Source organism: Antrostomus carolinensis, unplaced genomic scaffold (genome assembly GCF_000700745.2).
Source record: "Antrostomus carolinensis isolate BGI_N321 unplaced genomic scaffold, ASM70074v2 scaffold3012, whole genome shotgun sequence".
NCBI classification, from domain to species: Eukaryota; Metazoa; Chordata; class Aves; order Caprimulgiformes; family Caprimulgidae; genus Antrostomus; species Antrostomus carolinensis.
The window spans coordinates 27,742-50,380 of NW_010298751.1; the positions used below are offsets into that span (position 1 = coordinate 27,742).

Here is a 22,639-nt window from a genome sequence, read left to right on the forward strand (position 1 = left end):
AGCAAATGAAGAGTGAAAACCCTGAGAAGTGTCACTAAAACTGCATGTGCTGTTGAGAGAGTGAGGTGATGTGGAAATCAATTTTCAGTGTAAATAACAGTAATATTAGAGGCCAAGTGAAATAGCATGAGCTGACCATGGCGTGACTGCTTCAGACCGTGCTCTTTGCCAGCCGAAGATGGAGCAGCAGAGGAAGGTGCCAGCTGGAGTCCCAGTAGCACCATTACCTTTGTTCTGGGACCCCAGTCAGAGACACTGTGCTTCTCAAGATTTGCTACTGTGGGCTTTCCTGGCTGCAGTGGTGTCCTGGGGTATTAGGAGATGTGGTCCTGTTACCCCCAAAGCCCTAAACAACTGTGGTTATGTTTGAAATGTGATCTGTAAAGCGGTTTTATGTTAGAGACCATCTTGGGAATTAGCTTAAATTTTGTGATGAAAGTGTCTCTGAGGAATGGACTGAATTACTTAATTCGGTTTCAGATCTTTCTCTTTATAGAAAACTACATTTGTTTTTTCTGTTCTCCCCCTCTCTCTTCCAGGACAGAGCTCGCTAAGATAATGCGCACAAGAGCAAAAGAGATTGAAGTGAAATTGCTTTTGTTTGCAATTCAGAGGACAACCAACTTCGAAGGACTTCTGGCTAAACGCTTCTCAGGTTGCACTCTAGCTGATGGGACAGTGGTAAGGGATTTCTAAAGAGCAACCCTTTAGTCCACAGCTTCTTCAGGAGAAAAAAGCTCCCTCTCACACATAGCTGTGGTAATGGGAGACTGCCAAACGTGTCACCTGCAGCCTCTTCTTGTGCTGGCGGGTTAGAGTGTTTAGTGTGACTATGCTTAGTGGGTTGTAGATGGGAAGGTGATTCTTGATCTTGCAGAGTGTGGTAGAGAGGATGGCACAGGGCTTACAAGAAGGAAAGTACACAATCAGTGGGCTTTTTTGGTTCTCCTCAGCTCTGTGCTGTTTGCAACTGAAGCTACACTGCTGTGGAGAACCGCAAAGTAATTACGGCATTGTGACAGCATTATAATGTTTGTTCTCTGCATGTCAGTGACACATTATAACTAAAAGTCTCCTTCTCTTAATTGCTGGTTACCACACGTTCACCGCATGGTACCATCATTCAATCCCACATTGTCTGTTGGGTTAGTCTTAACTTGCAGGGCCGTTGGTAGCTTCTACTTTTTAGTGTCTCATTTGGTAGATTGTAAAGGCAGAGCCAAGAGAAACAGCTCAGTGAATATCTCTGGGGTCATCTCTGTGCTTTTTCTGCCTGAAATGTCAGCCAAGAGCTCTGCCAGCCAAGTGCCTTGGGAGCACAGAGTCCACGTGTGGCTCAGAAGCCACTGGTTTGAGGTTGGCTTCTCTGTCCAGCTGGTGTCTTGAAGCATACTTGGCTGTGATAATTCAGCCTACGAGGCGAGCCTGCTGGACCCACTTGTAATTTGCTGTGGATCAGTAGGTGCCGCTAATTAAGAGGGGAAGTCCTGTAAGGTTTTCCTCCTGGATGAATTTAGATCTCTCAAGAAAATAGCTTTATTTTTCTGACAAATTTCATACGAGATTTGCAGCTTTAATTAAATTGGCTTCACTGGGTTTTTATCCCTTTGGAGAAGGTAGACACAGAAGCTGTTACAGCTGAGAAAAACAGAAGGGGAGGATGTGGCTTGAAAAAAAAAAAGAAAATCCTCTCTATCCACCTTTCTGATGTGCTGAGAGGCTGTGACACTCTGACTGTCATCATCTGACCTGTTTTATACCCAAAATGAAGGCCATCGTTGTAAATGGCTTCCACTGAGGGCACAGTGGAGACAGACAGTCTGGTGGGAGCAGTTGATGCGCTGTAGTGGCCAAGTTTTGGGTCCTGATGTCACGGGTGAAAGAGCAGGCTGTAAGAGGGTGCTGAAGATGAAGCGTGCTGGTGTTGTGATGGAGAGGGAACCAGACTCTGGCCCTGTAGTAGGAGGGAGCATGCTCTAACCTTGATGGAGAAGCACTCCTGTCACTTCTGTGTTTGGAGAAGGCAAACTGCTGTACAGGGCTTTGAAGGGCTTAGTAAAGCAAAACATGGATGCAGCTGTGTGCCAGAGGGGACAAACCAGACTGTTCTCTAAGCAGCTACTTCTTTTTTAACAGAAAAGACCAGAAGTGCCACCTCCCTCCACCAACCCATTTCTGGAAGATGAAACAGCAACAGAGTCAGATGAGATTGTGATCGAGAAGAGTGATATGGACAAAGTAAGTCTGAAGTTCTCCAGTTGTCAGTGAGGCAGTCTCTGTGTCAAAATCTCTCGTGGTGCCTAAGCTTTTCCCATCACATTGATTTGAAAGGTTTGTTTTCACAGCAATTAACTTAGTGCAGTTTTGATCCTCTGTGCAGCATACAGACTCCCAGTACGACCATGGTTTGCTCCAGCTCACTTCACTGAAACCAAAGCAATCTTTAATTCAGTTAATAGTGCGGAGACAATCCTGCTGCTTGAGAGTGAGTTGGATTCTGTTCTAGCCCGTACAGCAGCTCAAAAGTAACTACAGAATTGCTGTCAAAGAAAGATGAACTAGCATAGTTGGGTTTTCAGACCCCAGAAGCAGCTCCCACTATAAACAGTTGCAATTCATATTTTGCCTTGTCAGCAAAGCAAACGAAGTCTGGAGTCATTGGGCAACTCATTGAACTTTCAAATGTCAGTTTTAGATTTTCAGTCCAGATATATTACTCCTGGGATTTTTATCTCTATAGAGCTTTTCATCCATTACCTCTACAAAGTAGGCAACACCTAACCACTTGTAAAAGCACTGGGTTTCCAAAGCCCTCTGCAAACATTACAGGAGCGAATAGTAAACGCAGTTGTTTTCATTGGCACCAATATCAAAGCCTGTAAGCCCCTTATTTTTTTACTCACCAGATGGATGTTTTCTAAGTGTTCAGTTGCAGGTTTCTTGAGGCAAGTACCCTCTCCTTGTTCTGTGAGTTTACAGCCCTGTAAATGGGCCATTTACAGGTGGTGTCTTGATGGATGACCATGGTCCTGAGACCTACTCAGATCCATGTCCCTGTGGAGACTGGGGGTGGTAGCTCTCCACCAGCACAGTTTGCACTCCATCCCCTCCAGATTTTCACATGAGCAAGGCAGCCCTCTGCCTTCCAGCCATGTCAGAAGTTCTGAAACAGAATGATTAAGCAAAGTTTTTATATTTTCATTAAAATACAACTTGGACAGTTGGTTTTGGCTGGACTTTTATCAGTGATCTGGAAGAGAGAGATTGGGGAGATACTTGGGTGGTGTATTTTTTGTGAAGAGTTTGGTCTCCGCTGTCTGTAATGGCTGGGAGGAGGTTGGCTCTGATGTGCAGTGCTGGGATGAGGGGACATTCTTGGAGAAGTCAATGGTGCTAGAAGCCAAGTGAAGAGATAGTTGCAATAATTACACTGCTTAGGGCTGGTTTTATTGAACAGTAGAATGCACTGCTCTGGCCAGAAGCAGTTCAGGTGCTTCTGAGAAAGGAACTGCTCTGCTCCCTGTGCCTGGGGAGGCTGGTACGAAGCCATCCATTGAGCTGTCCCTTGAAATGCTGTTTGTGCTGAGGTTGTCCCCTCTTTCTGGCTGTGCCCTGTGCTAATGCTCCCAGTCCAGTGCTGGACTGTGCTGCAAGGGTGGCTGCCCTGCAGGTGCCTGTCTGCCAAATGGGAACCCCGTAGTCTCCAATATTACAGTTTCGAAGCACCAACAGCTGGTGGTTAATGCTGGTGAGTTCATGTTGGAGGTCTCATCTTCTGCTGTCACTCGCTGAAGAAGAGAAGGGTCAGGAAGAGTTGAAGAGTCTTGAGTGGTAGAGCTCTTCCAAGACACTAGTTCTGAGAATTCAGGACACTTGGGAGTGTAAGAGGGAGCACAAGAGTTTGGGGGGAGGAATCCATGTTAAAAAACCCCCTCTTTTAGTGATCCTAGCAGTTCGTTTTAATCTGTTTACTTTGGATAGTAATGAAAGGAAACTGGGCCAGCTGCAGACCTCCTTACTGTGACAACAGTAACCTTTTATTATTTCCATCAAACTCAAGGAGGAAATAGCTTAAACATCTGCAGCTTTTGGACAGGATTGCACACTCAGAAATACAGCTTCACTGCTACTGTTAAAAGATTTAGCATCTCCTCCACCAGACGTGCTGGGAGCAGCACGATGCAAAGACACACGCGCACACCCAGAAATCCAGTCCTGCCTTAGGAGTTGGCTCTTCCAACCTGGTAAATTGTAAACATCATGAATCTGCAACCTTGTGTTGGCGCTGCCATCCTGGAGACTTGGCGAGTGGAAGGTTTCTGTAATTACCACCTTTTGTTTTCCTCCCGGCTCCAATGAGCGTGTGCATCCGGCAGAAACGGGCAGGCACTGGCAAAGGGGCTGTGGCAGAGAATGCTGGGTAGTGGCTCTCTCCCAAAGCTGTAAAATCTTACATTCTCCAGCCATGCTCTTGGGGAGAAGGTTAATGGAGCCAGTCTCATAGAGGTGGTTTGGTCTCCATAAAACCGTTTGCTCGCTTTAGGTTTGCAGCCATATGTTAGTATTCATTGTGTCCTTGAGCCTTAATTATTTCTGAGAAATGCTTTCCTTGTCATTCTCTGCTATTTTTGCAAAAGGCTTAGTGCCACCTCCTCTGTCATTTGGGAGAGAATGTCCTTTAGGCTCTCTTGTTTTGCTTTTCTTATGCTAAAAAAAAAAAATTTAGAAAATCATCTGGAAAAATTCATATCTTCATTGGCTGGGAGCTGATCCTAGCTCTGTGCAGAGAGAGGCAACAATTCCACTCCAGAGTCACTGCAGCCCTCTTTGCAGGCAGTGAAAAATTGTCAACTTGCCAGGAAGCAACAACAAAAATTGTCTATCATTAAAAAACAAACAAAAAAAAAACAACCTCAAAAACCAAGAGAAACCAATCTCTCTGTAGGGCAAAAATGAGCTTAAAGGCCCTGCCCAGCCTGGTACTTAAACGTGCACAAATGTAAGTATATGAGTAGTCCTGGTGGCTTCAGTGAGATGTGCTTGGCCACTGTGTAGAGTGCAGTACTAAACTAAAATGAGACTAAACCCAATGACTCCCAAATGGCATATGTGCTTAATCTTCTAAATGTGATTTTAAAATAGAACTCTGCATCCCCAGAAACACATTTCATAGCGAAAGCAGTCCTGTAATGTTGCCTGTATAATTCCAGCTCCTCCAGTAATTATGTTCTCTTTATCTAAATAAAACTCAACCAGATGAAGTCTGTAACTTTGAGTTATTATCCTTAATGTTCTAAAACATAGGGATTTTTCAGTGTTGCTTCCAAATAATTGCTGCATTTCATTTCAGAGGTGACTGGTGGAATTTTGTTACTGTTCAAAGGGCGCCGCAAGGTTTTATTTACAAACTGCATTAAGATTCTTCTACTGGAATCTGTTAGCATGCAGCAACCTTCTCTGTAAGGATAAGAATATTTTACAAGTGAAAAGGTAATTCCCTGGAATACTAACAGCTCTGTAAGAGCAAGGGGAGACTTGGACACACTGATGTGGTGTATATACTGCTGATTACATGCCTTTGATTATTTGACAGTAAATTTGTGTGTTGTAATATTTCTAAAGGCTTAGATCCTTCTGTGCTGTTGCATTACTCTTTCTTCTAGGTCTTAGAGAGCAGGTTTGAAACCAACATTCTAAATGTTTTCTTACAGCCAAAGAAGCCAAAGGTCCCTGACAATCCTTTTCATGGCATTGTTTCCAAGTGCTTTGAGCCTCACCTTTATGTGTATATTGAGTCCCAGGACAAGTGAGTAACCAGCAATGCTCTTTTGGGTTTGTTTGCTTTTGAATGTGTATTTCAGTGGGATTGTACTGGATTCTGTACCCAAGCTGCAGAAAATGAATTTCTTGAAAGCCACATAAGGGTTGGAAGGGACCTTAGGAGATCATCCAGTCCAACCCCCCTGCCAAAGTAGGTTCCCTACAGCAGGTTGCACAGGAAAATGTCCAGGTGGGTTTTGAACATCTCCAGAGATGGAGACTCCACACCCTCTCTGGGTAGCCTGTCCCAGTGCTCTGTCAGCCTCACAGTAAAGAAGGTTTTTCTTAGGTTTGTGTGCAACTTCCATAATGCTGCATAATGAATGTCTACTTTCTCATTTCATCAGGAGCAGAATTTATGGCTCGAGAAAGTTAGAATGAGTAGGGCCTTTGCTGGGGCAAAAATGAGCATTCTGAGGGCTGGGGATGTTGGTTTCATCTGTAATTGCCAAGCCCTGCAGGAATGTTGCCCACTGCCTTTCTGTGGAAGAGGCTTAGTGTTTCTGAAATTGCTTCTGTTGCCTCTGCAATTCCCACTGCAGACATATGCCTTCTTTCATCTCAAGTCTTCCACAAATAGTAGGTTTGCTTTTTATGTAAAATACACATGCGGCTTCGTGGCAGAGGAGTTTCAAGATCTGCTTTATAGAAATCAGTTATTTGAGATCCTTAGATGAAAGCTGCTGTAGATGAGCTGGCTGTAAGATAACATTATCATCGCTCACAGATTGGGACTTTGTCAGGGGCTTCAATCCCTGGAACCCTTCTTTGTCTTCCTCTTTGACTCACAGCAAAATAACTGGAATGAAAGGAGCTTTCAGCTTAGAGCTCTGACAAGTTTTTAGAGCTCTCAGCACACTTTTTGTGCATCTTGATTCACACCAGGGTTTAAATAACATCTCTGTGACAACTGCAGTGCCAGTTGGGAGAGGAGGTGGTTGAAAAAGGTTTAGTACAGTCATTTAGTGCAGGTCAGTGACTGGAAAGGAGGAAGGCTCCTGCCTCAAAGAACTCATCAATCTATGCCCTTCTGTCTTCCAAGGACTTACACATGGGAGAATGCCTGACTTAAGAGTCATGATGCCCTGATTTTGTCCAAACTCCAAGATAGCCATCTTAAAAAAAGATTTCCCATGTCCCATCAACCTTTTATGCTTAAAGAATAAATAATAAAATAAAACCGTGCACAGTGGTCTGTCACGCTGGGTTTCGGTTCCGCTCTGCAGTATAACAAAGGGAAACAGATATTTTCACCCCCTGCCCTCAGCCAGCTGAGCACTAACTTGTCTGAATATTTCTTCCCTTCTCATTGGGGGCCATTTTAATCCCCGTGTTGGTAATCCTACCCCGCTGTGCTCCTAGCCCTTTCACTTGCTTTTTTTTTTTTATCCTTTTCCTTTACAACCCTGAGATGTTTTATATTAGTTTTATAGCCATAGGCTGCAAGGAGTTCAAAGAAAAACTGCCACAGTATTCCCCACGCTGCCCCTGTCTGCCAGAAATTGCTTTCCTTTATGATTTTCTCTTTTCTTCCTTCTTTGATTGAACTTTTGAGGAATCTGTTGCTGATGTCTGAAAATGAGGAGTTGCTTAGATAATTAATTGTACGTTTGGGCTCTGACTAGTGAGAGTAGTGTGACAGTTTTGTTCATCATTGCCTTAAGTCTGTGGCAAAAAGCAGCCTGGACCTTTCCTCTTGAAAAATTGTTTCCATACCCATTTAAAGAACACAGTGCCAAAATCTGTAGCGTTTTAAGAGGAGACACCTGAAAGAAAGACTTAAAGATACTGCTCTCCACCCTTAGCTGCAGTGTAAATATCAGATTTCTCAACAGTGAAGCAGATTTAATTCCTTCCCCTTTGGGATGTGTGCTGAGCTCTTCTGATGGAGTAAAGAAGAGCTAAAATTTAGCATGCTAAAATACATGTGTGCATTCAGATTGTTTGGGAAAACTGGCACTTCCTCTTTGTGGTGTGTGTTTGCATCCTTGTGAGCAAAGGGGCTTCTGAAATATCCAGTCTGTGGAAACTATCCTATGAGTGGTCCAGGTGTCTCAATGCCATTGCCCTTCCCCAGTGCCCAACAGATACCAACTGTTCCCATCCCTCAACAGGCTGACTTAGTAAGCGCCACGTTCTCTCGTGCTGCTGAGGAGTTGCCTAATTCCTCTCCTGATTGCCAGAGATGCAGCAAAAACACTGAATAGGTTGAGTGAAAATAAAAAAGAGGAGGAATAGAGGAATGAAAGTATTTAAGTACCAAAATAAAATTATAAGATTTCCTTTCATATTTTCTCTTGGTTAGATTTGGAAAGTTCTTGCTCCCAATAAATATGCTACTGTTAGGAAATACCACATCTGTGCTACCAGAGAATTTGCTTTGAGCTTTTTTGCAGAGTCTATATATAGAAAATGTTTGTTTTCTGTAGCTCTCCTGCCTTCTTCAAGTTTCATCTCCCAGTAGCTTTTTCTGCCAAATTCTTTGTGCTCCCATTGTACCACACAACGGTTGTTAGCCTTCGTGTTGTTTTTGGGCCAACTGAGACTAATACGAAAGCTTGATTGACATCAACTGTGGTGTGCATTAATAATATATCAGTTCCCTTAGTGCACAATATCCTGATGTTTTGCTTGTATCAATCCCATGCTGAAATAAGAGCAGTCCTCCTGGTCTGCCTTTGACGGGCAATTTGTCCAGGTTAGGATTAGAACAATCATGAAGCTCTAGTGCTGCTCTCCCAGCTATTTTGGACAGCTGCATTTGCTCCTGGATCCCAGTTGACAAGACCTTGGGGAACCAGGAAAATGTAGATACATTTCATTTTGCCTCTGAGAAGGAGGAGACCATGTGAAGTTAAGTATAAAGAAACAAAAGCCATTGACATTCCTGAGACTGAGAAAATGCCAAAAAAAAAAAAAAGGCAAAGAAAGCTCCACTTTGTTGCTCAGATGGAACAAAGTGCAGATGCAGAGGTGGAAATGCAGCTGTTTAATTTAGTGGGACTTTTGAGAAGGAGCAATCCACATCCACTTTGCTGGAGAACCTGAAGGAACGCTGCAGCTTGCAGCACGTCTGGGCCCTCCCGCAGCAGCCATCTGCTTGGCTCTCCTGCAGCCACGGGGGGAGGTAGATGTTGCTTCGCTGTGGTCGAATACAATCAATGCTTCGGTTCAGCCTTCAATTGCTTGTGCCAGCGTAGAGATTTATCACATCAGTTGAGCAGCCTGATGTTTTTACAGTTCTTGTCACAAAGCCGAGGAACTGTGCGTGTGTGTGGAATCAGAGCTATGTGAAGTACTCGCAGCAGCAAGCAATAAGCATGAAAAAAGGGGCTACTTGTTTTCAGAATAGCCTATGAGCCTAACTTAAGCCAAAGAGCCTTGCTTCATGATTTAAAGCCCTGATATTGCAAGCACATTTCTGTAGATTAGTTTGGCCCAGTGGATCATCCATGGTAGGAGCTCATCTGTTTTGGGGCAGCGATCTGTGAGTCTTATCGGGGAAGAGCCAGGTCACCTTTTCCACTTGTGTGGCATTTTGAATTCTTTGATAAACTGGAATCAGAATGGTTTTTCTCTTTCACAAGACAAAAAGAAAGAAAGGACAGAAATAGGGAAAAGTTTTCATGGTTGGTGGGTTTTTTCCCCTCTCGTTGGCAGAGCTAAGTGAGAATGTGCTGAAGAGCCTCAGCCGCTGTGCGGTCGGTGCTGGCAGTGAGGCCCTACCCGTGCCAGGAGACCCTAACACAGTCTCTTTGCATGAACTCTCATGGTGTGCTGGGTGCCCTATGAGCTGGCCTAAGATTTGGAGAATGTATCAAGTCAAAATTCTTTGACAGGCTTTTAAAGAAGAGTTTTCATTTCTAGGGACAGCATTGTGATTCTGTCAAGTAAGTGGTTGCTGAAATACAGTTATAACGTATTAACTATAAGGTAATGCCTTTTTTAATGACAATTTTTTCTTGCAGAATTTACAGTTTAGGTTCTTTCTTCTCCCATTCTCCTTCTAAGGATTTGGTTTCCTACTTAATTATCCTGGATCATGGCTCAGCACAGCTGTTACACCCTCAGCAGTGTGAGGGGTGAAGGCTGTGCTGTCGGAAGGGGCAAGTGGAGCCAAGACCTTGGTGGAAATGAGAATATCAAATACAGGAACTTCACAACTCCTTTTGGTCAGCAGAGTGCCACTCTGTCACTTGAAATGTCTCTATATTCCTCAAAAGCTGAACTTCCTTGTGGAAGGATGCTTGTATTTGTGTGTCTGGGGGAGGAGGTTTATTGCTGTAATCGAGTTCATCTGGCAAAAGTTACTCCATTTAACTGAGCTCCAATGTCAGGAGAACTGGTTTTGGTTCCTGACACGGATGTGCTGTCTCTGGAGGAGTAGGGCCAGAGGAACTCCCCAAGATCAGAAGACTATGGTCCTCTAATGATGGTTCTGGCCCTCTGCCATGCTAAAAAGCCTTTTTGACTTGATAAAAGAATAGAATATTTGAGTAAGGACCAGGTTATAATGAATCACTTGAGACAATAGGAGGGCTTTTTGTGCTCTTAAAAAGAGTTTAAAGTAGGAAGTGCACTTTGCGCTCATGCTAAATAAAACTCCTTTAAAGGATGTGGGAAGTTGTGCAAAACCAGGTGGTATCCAAATGGGACCATGAAATGGCACATGGCACAGCATTTTGAGCACATCCCTTTCAAAGCTGTATTCCCTGAGGTCTGTTCCGGAGGCTGCTGATATGGGAAACCCGACTGTTACTATTGCTGGTGCCAGGAATGAAACTTTAGCATAAGCTTTATGCACTTGCATCAAACGTGTTGAACCCAGTCCTGGCAGACTTGTGAGCTTTAATATGTGACTGGAGAACAGATTGAAGCTGACACTAAAATTCTAGAGTACAAAAGGTTGTTACTCATCGTCTCAGTCCTCGTTATTGTGTGAGGTTTGTGCTGGGAGGGTGGAGATAAGAAAGGACTGGAATACCCAACAGCTAAAATCAGAATGTGTTTGCTGGTGTCACAAGACGGGGCATCTGGTTTTAAGTATTATTCTCTCTCTTCCCTCTGTTTCCTCCTCCAACATACTGAAATATTTTTCTATTGTTCCTCCACATCAGAAATCTTGGTGAACTGATTGACAGGTTTGTGGCTGACTTCAAGGCTCAAGGTCCTCCCAAGCCCAACGTGGACGAAGGAGGAGCCGTCCTCCCCAGCTGTGCCGACCTCTTTGTGTACTACAAGAAGTGCATGGTGCAGTGCTCGCAGCTCAGCACAGGCGAGCCCATGATAGCCCTCACCACCATATTCCAGAAGTACCTTCGGGAATACGCCTGGAAAATTCTGTCTGGAAACCTGCCCAAGTGAGTTTCTCTTCCCAAATGCTGCAGCACCGTCTGGTGAGACATTCTAGTAAGGAGCAGATGTTTTGTAAAGATAATTAATAAATAGATGCTCCTGAACTTGCGTTTCACTGTCAAAGAAACCACGTAGCAGCAATGTGACTGCATTTACTTCAAGATTTCTCAAAAGTTTGGTTTATTGCACTGAGAAACAGCAAGAAACCAAATGGACAGTCACAGCATTGTTTTCTTTTAAGGGCCCCTGGAGGATAACTGCATATTTGGCTTTGATGAGCAGTCAGATTTACAGTTTCTTGAAGTTCCTTTTTGCAATGCCAACCCAAGTCTCTTCAGAGAGGTCTGGCTTTCAGAATTGCACTTAACCCTCCTACTTGGGTAACACATTCATACTCTGATTTTTAGCTGCCTCAGCTCAACATTATATGTATAATAATTTATAATGAAGGCAGTTTATTTGTGTGATGCCAAAGTGCTTACCTGTAACTCCCTCTGCTCTGTAACATTTTATGTATATGTGAATAAAATATGTAGATGTAAATCCAGTGAAAATAAAGGGAATCATTAATTTACACCAATATGGGCAAGTGTACAGGCTGAAGGAGCTCCTTGAGATATTGCCAATCTTAACTACGGGTAATTTTCTATGCTATTTGCCATCTTCAGTTTGTTTCCCTTGTAAACTTGGGAGCAGCAGAATGAACTTCTGAAATCAGTAAAATCTTTTACAGATGGAAGGGGAGAGGGTTACATCCAGACGAGTGGAAAGATAAATTTTATGTGCGTTCTCCATCAGACCTCAGTTGCATTCTTTATACACATTTTTTTTTGTGTGCTCCATTTTTGCTGTCCAAGATAAATATCACTGTCCTATTTTTTTAATGGATTTGGATTATAAAGAGTTGAGAGGTAGGGAATTTCCTGACTTTAAACTGTTCCGAGTCTTTCTTTGTTGATACACAGCTGTTAATCACTGGAAGAGGGTGGAAAGAAGCTGCATCTTCTATAATTTACTGTGTTGATATCATCAGTTTTTAAAACAGATTACCAAAGTTTCAAATGCATGTTGACATCTGTTTAGTACTGAGAAGATAAATATGACAAGCTGCCTGATAGTTACTGAGATTTTTCTGTAATCTTTAATTAGATTTTGAGTAACGGGCAGTGAAGGTCAAGTTAGCTGGGGAAAGCTGCATTCCACTTGCATCCTAATCTGCTGTGTTGTGAATGAGTGAATTGTTCTTTGCCTGAAGAGTTGATATCAAGTTTGGTTTGTCTTTCTAAAAGCAATTCTTTAACCAAAATAGCACTTGTGGGTTTGATGTAGAATGACACTGACCTGTGATGCACAGGGCGTTGGACTTTGAGGTCATAAGGACATTTTATGGCTTTGAGATCTAGTAGGAATTTTGCAATGTGTGTGTCTATACACTTGAAAGCCTCACAGGTTTTGTCTTTTTTTTTCTAGGACAACTAGCAGCAGTGGTGGGCTCACCATCACTAGTTTGTTGAAAGAAAAGGAAGGCTCTGAAGTGGCTAAATTTACTTTAGAAGAGCTCTGCCTCATTTGCAGCATCCTCAGTACGGCAGAGTATTGCTTGGCGACCACCCAGCAGGTGAGATTTCCTCTCCAGCACCTCTGAGATGGCACCAGCTGCAGCCCCTCTTCTGCTCCCTCTTCAGGGGTGGGCTGCTGTGGAAATTGGAAGAGTCAGAAGTACTAAAATATCCGTAGTAGTGTCTGCTCCACATAGCCTCCCATTGATGATTGAGCTCTACATTATTAAATTTGTATTTCAAAGAAAGGAAAGTATTGATTTTGCTGTTTCTACCTGAGAAAAGTCATTTGCTTGTAATCCTCCTTTGCAGCATCCTTTTTGGATGCTGTCCTTTTATACTTGTTACATAATCTGTTTTGGATTGGGAACTAATTTAAAACAAAACAAAACAGCCTCATCTTGTGGTTCATGATCTCCCTTTTATAAAAACAAGAAAAACAGTAATTCAAAAGAAGTTTGGGAGAATGCTTACATGAAATATCGGGGCAAGGTGAAGTGAGGAGAGAAGGTATTTATGCTGATATACTTTACAACCACAGTGCTCCTTACATGCAGGTGCTTTCAAAAGGCCATAGGTTAGTAGATGAGCTGTGATGTTTGGCCATAGGCCTCTCCACCACTAGAGCTGGCAATCCTCCACTTGACTTTGGGCACAGGCAGGGTGTTGGAAAACATCTTTATTAGCAGGACAGGTGCCACAGCGTTAAGCAAGTACGTTAGCGTGTCGTACTAGAGTTGCACATATGACCTTGGAGGTTACTTCTTTGAAGACGCAATGCCACCATAGGCCATCCTGGCAGGCCAGTGTGTCTAGGGTGTCCAACAAGGAGAGATTTCCATTGTTCACTGGCTGTGTTTTGGAGGTAGTCTGGGCACAGATTAGGTTTTAAGAAGCTGACTTTTCCAGGACATAAGTTTTCAAGAATGGTCATTTCCAAGTAAGAAATCTGATCTTTCTGTTGCTTCTTTTGCTTCCTAACAGTTGGAAGAGAAACTTAAAGAAAAAGTGGATGCAAGTCTAATGGAGAGAATCAACCTGACGGGAGAGATGGACACTTTCAGCATGTATGTTCAGCAGATGCATCCTCACAGAATATATCAAACATCCTAGTTTGTCAGCCAGATGGTGCTGGAGTAATACAAGCCAAAGATCCCAGTGTCGTAGGACCCACCCAGACATGCAGCCCAGACATAGGCACTTCCCTGGTGAAGAAGTGGTCATCCTTTGGCTAGTCCAAGAGCAGCAATAGTACAGACTTCAGATGGAGTTGTTCCCCATCGTCCTAGCCAGAGGAACAAGAGCACTGGAAAGGGGAAAGGAAATAGTGAGTTTCCATTTGAAACATCATTTGCATCTTGGCAGCTCTGTGAGGTGGCTGTTACATTTCAAGAAAGGAAGCTATTTCAGTACATTCCTTCCTGCTTTAAACTTCCCACTGTTAATCAGCAGCCTTGTCAGTATGATCAAACCCCATTTCAGATGACATAAAAGGCTGATCCAATCTTATATTTAGGGTTATAATTGAGAGATTATCATTCATTAAAATAACTTTTATCGTAATGATGCTAAAAATACTCTCCTCTGCCATCCTCTCCTCTCCACCACTGACAAACAAATTGAATGTTTTTTGAGAGAAGGAAATCGAGGCAGAAAAGTAATTGGTTTGCCTCACATCAGATAAAAGAAAACCTTGGCAAAGCTGGGAAAGTAATCCTTATTACCAGCTCTCCTTCTCCCTAAAACTAAGCTTCAGCCCAGATAGCAGTCAGATTTTTTCAGAAGACTTTCTTCCTGTGATTCCTCCTCTCTTGCTCCAGTGGGCAGGATCCCATTGAATCTCCATCCAGATATTTCACATGGTCTCGGGCTCCATTCCAGGCTGCAGAGACTCCCTTCCCTTTAGATTTTTTTCAGACCTTTTTAAGAGTAAATCCCTGACCGATAACTAGGGTTGTCATGTTTCCTGAGCCAAAGCAAGCAAGGTGGCTGGGGAGTGGAAATAAAATATGCCATGTGGTGGGATTTTCTTCACGTGGACAAGTCGAGGGTGAGTTTTGTGTTTTCTTGTGACCTGTCTGTCAGGACTTAGCTACCTTGAGTCGCTGCTCAGTTTCCACAGGGGCTGCCTCATGAGGTGATTGATCGTAGATGGCCAATATGATGTGTTTTGGAAATTGTTTAAATGTATAGTTGACATTTGCTGTTTTGGCCAGCTTTAAAATTAAACTGACAGGCCTGATGTATCTTGTAACAAAGGCTTTTTAATTGACTTTCAATGTTGTTCCAGGGTAGTGCTTTGTCCAGTCTTCTGTCAGTGTAAGTCAAAGCTATAAACCTCTCTGGCATTTGCTCATTCAACATCAAACAAGTAGTTTCTTCTGGGATTTGATGTCTTGTTAGGCATGGTCATAAAGAAAGTGAGAAAAAGTTGCTGCTTACATACCCTGGAAAGTGTTTCTTCCTTCGCAGAAAGGAGAGTGCAGAACCAACCCAAATGTGTATAAAGTGATTGCCTTGGAGGGTTTTGCCCCTGGAGTGGCTAAGCATTTTCTTTAGGAAATATGGGAAAGAGAGTGAGCAATTCTTGAAGATCAACAGAAGGAAAATCATTGTCATGTCAATCTAGAAATCCACGATTCCCATCCCCCTGCACTATTGATCTGCTGTGAGATTATGGGCAGCCAGAGACCTCTTGAAGGCCTGAAGTGTTGAGCTTACCAGGCTCATTTATGGCCTTGGCTTCCCTGTCTGCACCTTCTGTGTATCCATCAGGGATTGTGTGGGGATTCATTAACTGCCACTGAAGTACTGTGACATGCTTCCTGGGGCAAAGGTTTGAAGTGTCTTCTAGCAGAACCAGGATCTAAACCCTTTGGGTGTGTCACGATGCTTTGCATTTGCAGTGTGTTTCTTGCTACCTCTACAGGAGGTGTGTTCCATTTTGAAGTGTAGATGAAGAGGTTTCTCTCCCTATTTGCAATCTTGTGGTTTTCAGGTGAGAACCTGTACTTGGTGACCCAGCTTTAGACAGACTCCTGATGTGTGGAGACCAGTGCTGAAGTCGCTTTCCTTCCACCGAGAGTTGTGTTTCATTTTGGTGCTAAACCACAACTCTTCCCTACAGGTCAGAGACAGCAGGAACCCAAGAGTCAGGCGCAGGAGTCAGCTGTGCCCAAGAGACGGTTATTTTGGTCCGGCTCCCTTGGCATTGCTTGAGCTGGTGGAATCCCCCAAGGGAGTAAATCCTGTAGTGCCCAGCAGAAGCAGAGGCACCAGCAGAAACGGTCACAGGCTTTTTTTATCCCAATGCAAGATCATGTAACTTGAAGCCAGTGGTCACTTCATCTCCCATATTAATTTTTCCAACTAATTTTGGATGAGTTTGCCTTTACAAATAAATTAATTGCTCTGATCAAGTCTTTTACTTGACATCTTGTTCCCATCTTTATGTGCTAGAGCTCTAGGAAAGGGAATGGACATCCTCTGTGGGTTGCAATGAAGAACAACACCCAGATCCCAGCACCAGTTACGACTGGGTGATACTGTATTTCAATGAGGACACTCAAAAATACTTTGAATCTGAATTCCAGAGTAGTACCCAGAACTGCATGAGGAAGATGAGGGGGAGGAGTGATGGTTTGAGGAAGCACTGGTCTGATTATAGACTGGTGATTCCCATCTGCGCCAGCGTCATGAGAAAGAGCAAAAGTAAAATCCAGTTCTTATATATATAATCCCAAAGTTGTAAACAGGCATCTGGGGCAGATTTAAAGTTTACACTGTTCTTAAAAACTGAACTTACTTAGCGAAACACAGTCATTTCTGACTTCCAGCAGACGTTGTCTGTAATGTGAGTACTGATGAGGTGCCCTCAAGGGTGGTCCGAGCTGCTGCAGACAGTGTTTCTCGGCTGTTGTTTTAGGATCAGTTCCACCTTTAGGCACATCGTAATACGGTGGCATCAAATATGTTTCTAAGCAATACCATGCTGTTTGGGGGGAAAAAAAAGAGGGAGGGAAATGTGTTTGACTAATGTGTCCTTTAGTCTGGTGTATGTCTTTGAGAAACTCAAACAATGGATGGCGGCGATCCTAGACATAGTGTAAATAAGACATCTGCCTTGATCTCTCCAAATGAGAGGCACAGTCAGAACTCATACAGATGTACTTTTCAAAAATCCTCTTGGTAAGTTTCTGTGAGTAGTAGAATATTGACTGTACGTGGAAAGATGATAAAATGTTAGTTTTATGCAGACTGGATTAAATTTGAAGCCAAATCCCAGTCTGGACGCGGTACTCGGGGGTTTCTCCTCTTCCTGATGCGTGGGTGGGGGGTTACCCCATCAGAGAGCTTTGATGTCCAGCTCCTTCTATGTGTCAAAACAGAGAAAGGTCAGCTATAAAAATGTCCTCTCTACACTGAAGCCCATTGTGTAGCTCCTCAATGAACAGCATGCAGAGCTTCCCAGCTTCTTTTCAGTACAGGTTTTAGCCACGTGTATTCCCAGCATAATGCTACTGTCAGCTAGTAGCTGATTTTCCCCCTTTTGCAGTCCAATGACGCCGGTTCTGGCTCTGTGTTGCTGAGTCCTGTTCTCAAACTCGTGCTTGATTTTTTTGCAGTGTGATCTCCAACAGCATCCAGCTGTTAGTGCAGGACCTGGATGCAGCCTGTGACCCTGCCCTGACTGCTATGAGCAAGGTAGGGGATGGATTTGTTTTGGGAACAGGAAGCCTTGCGATCCGTGTGGGGTTCTTGTTCGCTTTGATTGCTTGATTTCACTAGTGACACGTCCTTTTATGCTACTTTGAGACTTAGCCATGTATTGATTTCTTCTTGCTTCTCAGAGCAGCAGTTGCTGTTTTTATAAATACATCCTTCACTCCAAACCCTTGTATTACTCAGATTAGAGCTTTCAGTCTTTTGCAGCACATTAAAACACAATGAAATACTTTCTGTAAGTATAGAAGGGTTTCTCTTTCCACTCCTAATGCCAGCGAGAGCCTTTAAAATTGGGAAAACTTTTGTTAGCGTGACATTTCAAATACACCTTCTCGTTTGCTATCCTCTTGTGTGTTCTTTGACAAGGAGTTTTACTGGCCTGTTTGTTTGTGGCTGTTAAATGGAGGTACTCAAAGGGTAATATGGAATTGAGATTGAGCCCTATTGCTTCTGTGATCCTCTCAAGGACAGATGGAGCCATTCCTAGAGAGGCCCATACGATTAGTGCTTAAGGGTTTTGTTGCAGTTACGCTGCTGGCTTTTATACGTTGGAAATGCAGAGCTGTGTTTTCTTGCCAAAGTATTGTGAAAACCCAGACTGCTTTAGACAGAGGTGAAGACAACAAAAGTGGATTGAACTATTTTTTTAATTAGAAATATTAAACATAGAGCTCCATTTTTGTAGGATCAACACACTGTCTCGCTGCCATGAATTTTAATAGCTTTCTGCTTTATGATATATTCCAGCTGTAAGTAGCCCCGCCACCCCCAGCTAGTATTTGAAGTGGAATGCAGCTGGTAATAGAATTTGTACATGTTCCAAATGAAAAGAGGATTTTGGTTTTTTTTTTCCCCTAGTAAAATAACACCGATAGGAAGGGCTCAGCACTTTAGGTGTTGCATGTGGGCCATGACAGTTCCTTAGATCTCCTCCTGAACCTACATAGCGTAGTAGTATTTGACTCACTTAGCTCTGGCTGTTTGTACCCAAGTAAACCACAGCCCTGAGGAAGCAGCAGCTGGTAGGCCATTTATTTTTGTCTTTGGAACACTGGTAAAATGCAGCACATGTGATGGGACTGATGCTCTATAAACAAGCTAAGTGTTATGAAATTAGCTAAATAAATACTTGTCACTTGTGCACACATTCTGCTATTTGCATCAGACAGAGTTGCTTTTATCTGATTTTTACTAGACCTGGGTTTGGTGCAAGAGTGTTTTTTCCTTCACCCTCCTCCTCCCTTTCCTTCAGGGCTGGGTTATTACTCTGACAGTGGAATAAGAAATGCATATAGTTATTTAAATGTGGAATTAGTATTTGGATGTGTAAAATTTCAGTCTTTATTAATGGAATAAAGATGGTGTGCCTGATCCATTCCCATTTTCCTGTACTGGGGAGGCATGTCTGTCTCAAGAGCCCTACTCCTTTAGGGCTTTGTTTAGCTTCTTTTCATTTACTTCACTCTGGTGTCCTCCAAGATTCAACATTCCCACTCCTTTTGTTGGAGTCTGACTTTTTCCTTGCAAAAATGTTCAGTAACTATAGAGGTAAATTAAGAAATACTTAAACCTCTAAATCCACTTTGGCTGCAGGCCACTTTGAGAGATTTAACACAGAAAACAGCGTGGTGAATATTGCTTTCAGCTGGGAACGGTGCTCATTTTCCCTGATTATTTACCTTGTGTGTTCTGGATGAAATGGTAAATGATGAGAAGGCCCCATAGTACAAAACTTGTAGGTGATAATCTTTACTCAAACTCTACAGCAGGTTTAGAATGATTAGACATGGCTGTAGGATGGGGAGCTGGGATGTGGGGAAGGAGAAGAATTTGCCCTAAACCTCTCTTGTCATATTCTGGATAACAAAGCACTGATCTGTAGCAAGTGCTTACGTTGCCTGGTGTGCTTTATTTTTAATTGTTGGGATGAGGGAGCTGCTAATCTGCATGGGATATTCTTGCCCCAATTAAGTTTTATGGATTGCATTGGATAAGATTTGATTTACTTGCTGAATTAAGCAGCGATTTATATGTAAAACGGTGCTTCTAAGTGGGGCTGGGGGACATTTTAGTGACTCATGTCGATCGCTTGCTGGTTTTTTATATTTTGCTAAAACGTTTTGGCACAGCTGCAATTTCCTACTTCCTTACAACTGAGTGGACAACTCTAATCATCTCTCCAATACATACAAGGAAAACCCCAAGAGCAAAGCCATTAGAGCTGACAGCTGCTAATTAAAAGTCATCATGAGTGCGTTTTAGCCATCAAACAAGGTGGAGCGTGCAACAGCGCAAACCAAAACTCATCTCAGAAAACAACGGAGGCTGTTTCAAAGGCAGCAATATCTGCTCCCTGCAGCACCCACGGGCCTTCCTCTTCCCTCCCACCTCTTCCTGCGTGAGCAACATGAGATCAAGGGAGAAGGTGCTGGCCTGGTGGTTACAGATGCTCCCCGTGCCCGGTCTGGAGCCGGTAATGACAAGCTGTCAGTGGGATGCTGCTGAGCATGGGGAGACCTGGAGCGCAATTCATCCTCTGTTAAATCACAAAGGAACTCCTTTTGCTAGAGACCCAGCTCAGTTCCTGGTTTGGCCCTGCCACCTTACTCCTGGCTCTGTGGGGACACAGGGACGTGTGGGGCCATGGGCATCCCCAACCAGGTAGATCCAGGAGAAATTGTGAGCCTCCGCTATGCCCAGAAGGTAGAGCAGCTTTTGTTATGTGCTAAACCACCCCAGTTTTGCTCAGGGTTTCTCTCTTCTTCTCTCCTTTTTAAGAAAATCCCCTAAAATCTTGAGGATCCCATGGTTTTTGTTGTAAAAACCAGCTCTGAAGGTAGCACCAGGTCTTCAAACCCAGGTCCTGCCCTTGCAGGTGGCTGCATCATCCCGTGTTCCTGCTGCTCCTGGTCTTCAGGCTCTTTTTCTGCTTGTGTACGTAAATTATGTGGATATCCCAAGAAAAACATAGGACAAGGAGAAAAAGAGGAATAAATTTAAAATGACAGGAACAAAGCTTTACCAGAAGAGTTGGGCTCATATTTCTTGTGATGACTTTTCAGTATGTGTACTATGCCTTTCATTGCAGCTACTGGGGTTTTTTTTTGGGTGAAACACACCCACGTACACACACAGACACACAAAGGGCTATTTTTACTGTTCGTGCTGTAAAGGTTTGGTTCTAAAGTATTGCTTTTGGAATGAAGACCAACAAAATGAAAAAGCTACTGTTTTATTGTTGTTGCAGTAATTCAAACCAGCAGTCCCTTCCCACTTTCTGGCTGTTCCCACTGTATGGGGATGGTCTGTTGGTTGGGGATCACTGTCTGTTGAGAAGGACCAGCGCTGGGATTGTGCGAGTCCATCAGGGCAAAGGGCACAAAGTATTTTGTTTGGATAGGACAAGTAGTATGAGGAGTAGGAAGACAGTTGTCTATTGAGCAATCTACCAAATGAAAGGAATTAAAACCTGTAGAGCAGGTGATGAGAGAAATACCCCTTCTAGCTACTTGGGTGATGTGAGATGAGCAGGTTGTGGTTTTGTTTGGTTTAAATAAAGACAGCTTTTATTTGGTTTAAATAAAGACATGGGACACATGTAGACTCTCTCGGACACTGTGGGTTTGCAAAGCATTTGGCTTCTCTTGCCCATTAATTCGCTTAGGCTGCATGTTGTTTGGATGGAAGTGAATCAGCTGGGAGCATGGGGAAAAGTAGCCATAATTAAATTAAAACCAGGAATAAAAAGGAAAACTTTACATGCAAAATCCAGAACTTGAGAAAACAAGTTTGAGGACAAACAGCCTCTCCAAAGAAAAAGCTCATCTTCCACATGTGCCCAGTTTCCTATCCTGATTTCATATCTGTTTTCCTCCTGTTTTGTCCTCAGCGTGAGGAACCGCATCTCCAAACAGTGAGTTGGAGCACGTTGCAGAGCGCGTAGTCTCTGACAGTAGCAGAGCTGAGAGCCCTTTTCTGGATGCTCGTGTTCCTCAGTGAGACTTTTACTATACACAGGGATGCTTGGCCAGCCCTTGCCCAATTACCTCTTTTTCTGATTATTATTTTTTCCACATCACTTACACTGTGGACTCCCTGTGTACTGCAAATAAGGCTGAGAGAAAGTCCAGGGAGTCACACATCTGGCTCCCAGGGGCTGTTCTGTTGCTTTTCTGCTGATGGTAAATGAGAACAAAATGGGAGGTTGAGTAACTTTTCTTGTTTTGTATTTTTTTTGACATGTGTTTGGGATGAGCTGCAGTTGGCATCCTCGCTTGTACACCAGAGTGTTTTCAGGGTGAGCTACGCTGGTGTAGAGTGCTTTGGACTTAAAGACTGTTTCTACCTCTTCCATCTATCTGTCATCAGTCTCACCAGTATTAAAGTCTTGGCTGCCATACAGGAATCCAGACTTTGCAAGCTTGCAGATATTTTCTCAAATGCCTGTAATCAGGATTTATATGGGCACTTCATCCCAGCAAACTGGAAACTGTTAAATATTAAGGCTGTCTGGCGTGCTCCAAAACCTTTTTGAATGCTAGTGCTCCCCATTTGTGTAGGTTACTGGTCACAATCTCTCTCTGCTCTGGTGCAAAAAGGGCCGTTCTGGGTTTTCTTTGTATCTTGTTGTGGAAGGGTTTTGCTCAATCAATATAGTGACGAAGAACATGACCTTGGTGGTGAATTGCAGAAGCAGTCTCTTGATGATTCCTTAGAGATCTTTTGGCAGGAAGTTTGTATCGTTTTCCTTACCTATTGCTTGAATGTTAATGAATTAAACAGTCTTTTTGGTTGTTTTTTCCCCTTTGTGCAGATGCAGTGGCAGAACGTGGAACACGTTGGTGACCAGAGTCCTTATGTCACCTCGGTGATTCTCCACATTAAACAGAATGTCCCCATCATCCGTGACAACCTGGCCTCCACGAGGAAGTACTTCACTCAGTTCTGTATAAAATTTGCAAAGTAAGTTACCAACACAGCACAGAGTTTATCGGGGTCTGTGGTTCTCAGTCACCTCTTTGTACAGGATAATCTCTTTGCTTCCTCGCGTGCAGCATCAGTGGCTCTTAGTGTCTGGGTGGAGACCCTCTCCATCCAAGGAGAGCACAGAGGGAAGTGGGGTAGGGCAGCAAACATCAGCAGCTGTTGGCAAGGTTAAAAGATTATTGAATTTCTTGCCC

The 22,639-nt window shown here is 43.4% G+C and overlaps 1 protein-coding gene across 1 annotated transcript in view; it reads left to right on the forward strand.

Moving 5' to 3' along the window:
* The window catches only part of VPS53 (VPS53 subunit of GARP complex), a gene marked incomplete at its 5' end in the record, with an annotated part of 59,567 nt that overhangs the window by 25,392 nt on the left and 11,536 nt on the right, over positions 1–22,639 (forward strand). Inside the window, 8 exons of the mRNA XM_010162528.1 lie at positions 540–681; positions 2,137–2,238; positions 5,712–5,806; positions 10,938–11,180; positions 12,646–12,793; positions 13,719–13,801; positions 17,360–17,438; positions 22,273–22,421. Coding sequence (XP_010160830.1) covers positions 540–681; positions 2,137–2,238; positions 5,712–5,806; positions 10,938–11,180; positions 12,646–12,793; positions 13,719–13,801; positions 17,360–17,438; positions 22,273–22,421 — 1,041 coding nt within the window. The remainder of the gene's footprint in view (positions 1–539; positions 682–2,136; positions 2,239–5,711; positions 5,807–10,937; positions 11,181–12,645; positions 12,794–13,718; positions 13,802–17,359; positions 17,439–22,272; positions 22,422–22,639) is intronic.